Source organism: Corylus avellana, chromosome 6 (genome assembly GCF_965113065.1).
Source record: "Corylus avellana chromosome 6, dhCorAvel1.hap1.2, whole genome shotgun sequence".
NCBI classification, from domain to species: Eukaryota; Viridiplantae; Streptophyta; class Magnoliopsida; order Fagales; family Betulaceae; genus Corylus; species Corylus avellana.
In genome coordinates, this window is record NC_142495.1 from 16,290,024 (window position 1) to 16,298,425 (window position 8,402).

The 8,402-nt window shown below is 38.4% G+C and overlaps 1 protein-coding gene across 1 annotated transcript; it reads left to right on the top strand.

The window, feature by feature from the left end:
• Positions 1-224: 224 nt before the first annotated feature.
• Positions 225-1,004, top strand: LOC148584942 (uncharacterized). Its single transcript, XM_088517602.1, has one exon. The coding sequence runs from the start codon at positions 225-227 to the stop codon at positions 1,002-1,004; it is 780 nt and encodes a 259-aa protein (XP_088373728.1).
• The last annotated feature ends 7,398 nt before the right edge of the window (positions 1,005-8,402 follow it).

Genomic DNA, 8,402 nt, shown 5'->3' on the forward strand with positions numbered 1-8,402 from the left:
TTGTTTGTAAACAATATTAATGTCCAAACCGTTATAAACCAAAATAGTTAAAGCTATTTTTATTTCTCATAAAAACTCATGAAGATAATAATATCAAATAATAAAACGGTTTACCCACCAGAGAAAACCTCCACAAACGACACATCATAGACGACCCAAGGTGCCCTATATGTGGCCTTGAGGTTGAGACGGTCTTCCATATTCTATGGAGATGCCCCTCAGCTATGGATGTGTGGGGTGAAGGGGATCGTAAATTTCAGAAAAGCTCCCTCAATGGTCCTCAATTTGTCCAAGTTGTGGAAAGAATGTTCCAAGTATGTAATTTGGAAGAAATGAGACTGTTCGTTGGATTGGCAAGGCGGATATGGTTACGAAGAAATGAGGTGATACATGGAGGTTCTTTTGCCTCTCCGAAAGAGCTGCTCCTACGTACAAGGGGGGCTCTACTAGATTTCCAACAAGCCAACGAGACGCCAGTTGTGCCGGGGACACCAGCCAGGCCTGTTCAGGTGATGACTCCTCCGAATGGGTGGATTATTGCACATTGGGACGCCTCGTTGGACACGGACAGAGGACTTATTGGACTGGGAGTGTTACTGCGAGACCACAAAGGGAAGATGATTATGGCAAGAAGTATCACACGACGGGGTTATCTTAGTGCTATCGATGCGGAGACAATGGCAGCTATTACTGCTGTCCAAATCTGCCGAACCTGGGGCTTTGATAGCACGTTGTTTGTGGGCGATGCACAGCTGGTAGTGGAAGCAGTTCAGCAGGGGGCGCGAGGTTGGAGTAGGCGGCACCCTCTTCTCGAAGACCTTCACCATCATCTGCGTGAGTTGTCACACTGGAAGATAGCTTACAGTGGAAGGGAGGCCAATCGGCCAGCACATGAGCTTGCAAGAATGGCAACTAAAAGTGTAATGGATGCTATGTGGGTTGTTGACCCTCCTCTCTGTATTCAGAACCTACTGGTTCTTGAGGAAGCTATTTTTGATGCTTAATTGGAAATAAGAGTAACACAGTTTATCAAAAAAAAAAAAATAATAATAAAACGGTTTCAAAGGACTGAAAAATGAATGTTTGTAACACATATTACAATAATCCCTCACATGTTACAAACATTGGAATAAGAGGAGATTGAAAGCATTCATCAATGTGGTACCTGAAGGTTTTAACCACACCTAGGATAAATAAGTAGGAACTTAATGAATCGTGGTAGAGTTAAACTCTTTTAACCAAATCTACAAGTTAAATAAACTTATCGTCTACATAACTTTCTCCAAAAACAAAAAATTAAATCAAATCAAATAAACGAAAATTGGGTTCTATAGCGAGTTGACGCCTTATACAGACCATGCACCTCTAGGTTTAATGAGTGCTCTAGAGACTTGCCAAAGTCTCATAGGAAGTGGCACCACCTTCACACTCACATAGGTGGCGTCCATCAGGAATGTGTGCAGAGAACACCCCATCTCAACAAGTAGGGACTATGGACCCATTAAGAGTTTTAAATTCATCCTCACTCACTCTACATCTTTTGTTATACCATAAAATGGCTTTCATGAGCACTCTAGAGACCTACCCAAATTTCATAGGAGATAGCACATGCACACTCATATAGGTGGTATCCATCAAGAGTGTGTGCAGGGAACACCCCATCCCAACAAGTAGGGACTATGGACCCATTAAGAGCTTTAAGCTCACCCTTAATCACTTTGCATCTTGTATTGTCTTACAGCATATGGATGGACTCATTATTAATCTTCTCAACAAGATAGTTAATAAATATAAATTGACAGTATCATACCTCATTTCACTTGTGACTTCCTTTCCCGTTAAATCTTATTCATGGGATCTCCAATCTGAGGTTGGGTATCAATCACAGTGTCATAATTTGAGTATCATATCCCCCTCGATGTTTCTCTCGCTGGCCTTCTTGCTAGTAGCTTGGTCAAAGAATCTGCAGAATTGTTTATGACCTCACAAAGTCCATGGACATATACCAATTTCAATAAGCTACCTCACAATATTGTGCACTTTCTCACTATAAAGCTTTGCTCTTTGCGCGAGCTATGGCAGCCTGTCAATCACAATGAAAACACAGGTGGAATTGTATTAGCATATAAATGCAAATAAATTAACCAATAGGTTCTTTAGCTATCCATCTTCAGTTTCTGCATTCTTCAAGGCAATTAACTTTGACTACATAGTAAACCTTGCTATGCAAGTCTTTTTGAGGATTTCCAAGAGATAGCCCCTCTAGCCAGAGTAAACACATATCCACTAGTAGGCTTTGCTCATCTGAATCAAAATCCAGTTAGCATCACAATATCTTTCAATATAGCAAGATAATCATAACATGACAAACCAAAATTACTTGTACCGTTTGAGTATCTCAACAATTTAGAGATAGCATCTCAATGCTCAATACCATGATAATAAGTATATCTACTCATTCTACTAACAATATATGTAATATATATCATTCCTAATATCCGAAGTTGCATCATCAAAGCGGTCCTAGTCCTGACTTCAATACCAAGATTCAAAACTCTGTGTCCCTTGTATACATTTAATTCATCCTATGCTCTGGTAGATCATCTCCTACAGTCCACGGAGCCAAAAGCACTGATAAATCTAAACCTAATACTTAACATATCCATTCCTATGGTTCAAAGAGCAACTGTTCTGATACCAACTGTAACGCCCCAAAAATTAATTAACTAGTAATTAATTCCATAGTTCGTCTCCCAGCCTTATTCCTCGCGGAACAAGACTCAGGGACCTCTACTCTTGAAAACAAAGGATACTAAACAACAGAAACAAAAGATTCTATAAAAATTAATCATTACAACTAGAGCGTCTACCAAGGAACATCAAAGTAGCTGAAATTACACTATACAAGTTATCATCTTTATAAGGGATCTATGATACACCTTAATATGAAAGCATGCATAAAAGCTCTAAGTCTATATCATAACTCAAAAGTACTAGTTACCATGAGTACCCGCCTAAGCTTGCAATGAGTCCTTAAGCATCTCCCGGGTCGAATCCTTCAAGATAACTGGATGCTTCGTGGTATCCATTTTCTGCTAAACTATCTATAACAGCATAGTTGTACATATGGAGAAAAAAAATGAAAATAATACAAGGGTAAGTCCGACGACTTAGTGAGTATAAATGCACATGATGTACCCATTATTAAATGGTGAACTTAGTTGTTTATAAAGCACATACAACATTATGAGGTGACAGTTTATCATGGATGTGCTATAGATATAATATATGCTTATAATTATGAGTAACAGTAATAGTTCAACCGTTGTTTACCTGAAATATTACCCATTCTCAACAGGGTTGGCGCTGTCCCAAGGGACCTGTAATACAACACCGGTGCCCCGAATATTGTACACTACTGTGCATTACATTAGTGGCACGACCGAGTCCGACCTTGAGTGGCTCACACTACTAATGATGTACGTCCTATAGTGACCATCCATTAGGCAATGGCTGCGCCTTGGCCATGAAACCATTGCATCCAAAGCCCCCCACACACACATTTGACCATAAAGTTAACCAGTATAGTAAGCCCATGGCCATTATCCCACACGTACCAGTGTACCATGTCATAAGATGCAATTAATCTTATCAGTCTTTTACATGCATAGTTTATAAGCCTTATTGTTATCGTATTAATCAATATACGTTTTCGCAAAAGAGAGTTCCCGGTAGTTCTAAAATGTATTTCATGAGAGTTGCAAAATATGCATGTTTGATATATATAAAATAAATGTGCAATGCAGGAAAAGTAACAACAAGCATCTATGTGAGTTTGTACTCACTTGGGTCGTAAGGTTCCTCCATAAAATGCCCTTGAGGCTCCATAATCTCGAATACTAAGAAAAGACCTATCATTATTTCTAAATCCAACTAAAACAAACCTAGAACATGAAAACAAAGGCTATCGGATGACTTGGTCAAAACGTCATTTCCCCTGAAATGCTTATGATGGTACATCCAGGCTCAAGGCCGTACGTTTGCCCAGAAAGTTTCAGGTACAACCTTGTTTGTTCCAAAAGTCCACCTATCCTCCCAAACTGCTTCTAAACCCATCTAAATGGATTTCCAAGACCTCCTATCTCCAAATAAGGTCTCCATGCAATAGAAAACACAATGGAATGCTAAGCCCAACTCTAAACAAGATCAATGGTATAACAATCTAAAGTTTCAAACCAACGTCTAAGCTACTCTAGAAAGCATTAAAAGAGTATAATGACTTAGAAAGAAAAGTTAAGTAAGCACAAAGGGTTACCTCCTAGAAGCAACCTTCAAGAAAACACATCTCCTTCTCCACAAAACACACAATCTGACAAGAACACACTCATAAAAGGGTTTTTGGGAGCCTGGGGGCGAGTTTGAACGAGAAAAGGGTGAGGGTAGGGTTAGTATTTACAGAGGAAAAGCTGGAGATGCCCACCAACTCTTCTGAAAAGTAGCGGATGTCCGATACTATAGGGGCGTAAGTCCGGTACTGTTTACCTAGCGGTCCAAAGGTTGTAGTGTACGTCCAGGTATTATCTAGGGGTTAATCCAAAAGTAGCATACGTCCAGTACTATTGGGGAGTACGTCCGTGTACTATTTGCAGAGTACAACGTACTATTGTCAACGTACGTCTAGTGGTCCCCATGCGCACGTCCTCTACTACAGATAGGAGTGTATGTCCGGCAACCCTAGCATACGTCGGGTCTGAAAGTCCAAATCCCCAAAATGCCCCTCTAGCTATTCCTAATGGCCCAAAGTTCAAATTAACCCTCTAACAAGCTATCTAAGTTTAGTTAATTATTTTGGTCACTACATTATCTTCTTTTAACTAAAGGCACAATTCACAAAGATATCAGGGCATATTTCAAAAAAATGAAACTCAGAAGCTAATCCTTAAAAATACCCCCAAGAACTAGGCATCTCCATATAAAACTTACCCAAGGAATACCCAGAAGATTAATGACCAATAAGAGAGCAACAATGGAGATCAACAGAACAAAGCAAATGAGAGATTATCACACATGAGGCCTCAACAAGACAAAATAACTACCAACAAACTAACTTTTAACAAAAATTAGACACTTAACTCAAGAGATTCCAAACAAATTTTCAAGAAAAGTCAGAGGATCGTTCGTATTTTGTCAACAGATCGGACCAAAATTAAGAAGATAAGGGCAATGTGATACATACCTTTAAGAGATGCAGAAGGTGAAGAGAATGGTCCAAAAAAGGAAAAGAAGAAGAAGATCCTTTCGAGAAGTGCAAAATTATCCTGAGCAAAAATGAATAAACTGAATAAAGAGTTTGAAAAGAAAAAAAAATAGATCCAGTTTCCATCTGAACGGGAGGGATCGTCCATTAAAACGAGAAGACTAAAGAAAATCAGACGGTAGAACTCCCGTTCTAACGTAGTACTTTTCCTGTTATGATGGAAAGAGTAGCATTTCTTGTCATGACGAGGATTACTCCAGTTACGACAGAAGACAAATCACCAATCCCGTTAAGACGAAATTCATTCCGTTAAGACAGCATACCCAACTCCTCTGTTAAAAAAAACTTTTGAGAACAATTTCCATCAAAAACAATTTTCCCAAGAAATAAGCAAGAAGTTCAAAAGTCAATTATACCAGGGACACAAATGTTGCAACAATCACATTCACAGATTTAATTCCCACAAGAAAAGTTTTGGGAAGACAATCCATTCAAGGCATAAGAAGAGTTTTGGGAAGACAATCCAATCGAGGCATAAACTGTGAAGTGAGTGATCATTTCAAAAACATGATACATAATTCAAACTTCACATTTCAAGATGTCATGCAGGAAATTGTTTATCACTTTTAGACAAAAGTCAAACCCTTCTTCCCTAATTCTTGTGAAAAAATCACACACCCATTACTCTTCAATTGTCCAAGACATTTATTAGGAGCTGTAATAATCCCTTGGGTGTTTCATCTTTTATTGCAATGCCAAGATATTGGCTTTTTCTTTAAGGATCAAGAAGCAAGATATCATTTGAACTTAAACAAAAAGCACATATGATCTTTGATCAATTTGCTTGTTATTGAGAGAGGTGATGCCATGAATGTTTAGAAATTTCAGACATATGGGGTCAATTTGCAAAAAGGTCAAAAACAAAATTTCAAATGGGATAGGCGTGAGACACTTGAAGAAAAAGTGTATCCTAGTTTTGAAACTTGTATTTTATGGGAAATGCATTAGAAAGATTGACAACCAAAAGACTTACTTAGGAATCACTTCAAATGAAGGCATTCAGATCACCTGTGTTCACATTGTATCAAATTGGACAAAGGAACTATCATGCTTCATCACAGGGAAAAACAACAACAAAGGTCAAGGAGAGGGAATGATATCTTAATAGTTGAAATATTTCAAATAGATTTTTTTTTTTTACGAAAACACAAACAGAAACGAAATATCAGCAACACACAAAACATGGGCTAGAATACAAAAGAGACAGAATATGTATGGAGAACTAGCCATGTAACCCAACCCACCCTAGAAACGACTTTGATTACCTTCAAGTTTGTCCAACCTAAAGGTAATGTCTTTCATCAAAGAAATAATTCTGCTAAGGGAGTCATTTTGGGTCTCATTCTCATAACCATGGGAGTTCTTTTCAATTTGAGTTTTATGAGAAAGTTGGTTGTAGTAAGGTTGGATGTGACCTATTTTGCCACAAAAATGACAAGTGGTAACTTTTCATTGAAATGGAGTCCTCCTCATAGGAATATGAGAAATTTGTCCACTAAACCTTCCCATTCCTATAAGAAATAAAGGTTTAGTAGTCACTCTGCCCTTACCCTTATCATTAACAATAGAACAAAACTAATCAAATTTTTTGAAGCTACCACATTTTTTGAAGAGGAGGCATTCTGATTGTATCCAATTCCATGCTTGTCATCAAACGACTTTTGCATGCTTAGTATGGTATTCAACTTAGATGAAGGGGATTCATCAGGAAAGCACTCTTTTTGGATATCTTTCGAACTCCTCATTCCATCCATTTTGTACATCAACATCTGATTTTCTTCCTGCAAATTGGCACAAACCTTGTAAACATCAAACAATTTGTTCTTTAATGAATTATTTTCAACTTTCAGAGATTTTTTAAGCTTGTAAACAGAGTTCAACTGGTTTTGGAGAGATATGTTTTCTTCTTCGGCTGCAGTCAATTGCTCTAGGAGCTCATTGCAATTCTTTCTGGCATATGTGCAATTTCTAATAAGAGTGTTGTGTGACACATGATGATTGTGGCTTTTCACTGAACCTTCATCCGAATTCTCTTCATAAGACTCGCCATCTATCTTTGCTAAAACAGAATCACTTGAGCCTTGAATGGTGGCAGGAAATACTATGCAAGCCACTTTCTTTCCTTTTTGATCATCAGAGTTACTTGGATCTGATTCATCACTCATGGAAGCATTCATGGCATTTGCTCTAGCTTTTTTCAGGTTACCACAATCAGCCCTGATGTGACCAATACCTTAACATTCATAGCACTGAGGTAAATAAGTTCTCTTATCTCTGTCGGATCTATCCATTGTATCCTTTCGAGACTTTCCATTTGCTTGCCGCTCTATTGGTTTTTTACCTGTTTGCTTCACATTTTCCAAATACTTCTGAAAATTTCTAGTTAACATAGCAATTGGTTCAGAATCAAAGGACTCTTCTTCACTTGGTTCCTCACAAACCACTTCCTTCTCCTTGGTGGTTTTCAATGCTATGTTCTTCACCTTAGGAGAGAATCTCCTGCTCTCATAGGTTATGAGAGAACCTACCAATTCATCAACATCGAGGAGCTCTACATCCTTGCTTTCCTGGACAGCAGTAATTTTGGGATCAAAATGCAGAGGAAGTGACCGAAGAATTTTTTCAATAACTCTCACTTCAGACACTTTTTCATCATGTCCTCACATAGAGTTCACAACTCACTCAACTTGGTGTAGAACTCACCAAAAGATTCCTCCTCCTTCATGTTTATAGTCTCAAAGCGAGACATCAACATTTGGCGTTTGGCCTTTCTCACTCCCTTAGACCCTTCGTGGGTTTTCTCAAGAATATCCCAAGCTTCCTTCGAAGTCTCACAAAGTGTAATCTGATGAAACTCATCTGAAGACACAGTTGAAGATGCAGCTTAACCCACGGTTATTCCAGTTGCTCTTCGTCGTATCTTCTTTACTCCACTTGTCAAAATCCATTTGGCTAATCAAAACCCTTCTCAATAGTAATCCATATGTTGCCATTCAGATCTTTCAAGTAGGCTTTCATACGGACTTTCCAATGAGCATGATCATTCCCATTGAATATGGGAGAGGCATTAGAAAATGAACGAAAT

Bases quoted from the DNA above. Each gene is read 5' to 3' on its own strand.
- LOC148584942 (XM_088517602.1), top strand. From the start codon at position 225: ATGGATGTGTGGGGTGAAGGGGATCGTAAATTTCAGAAAAGCTCCCTC.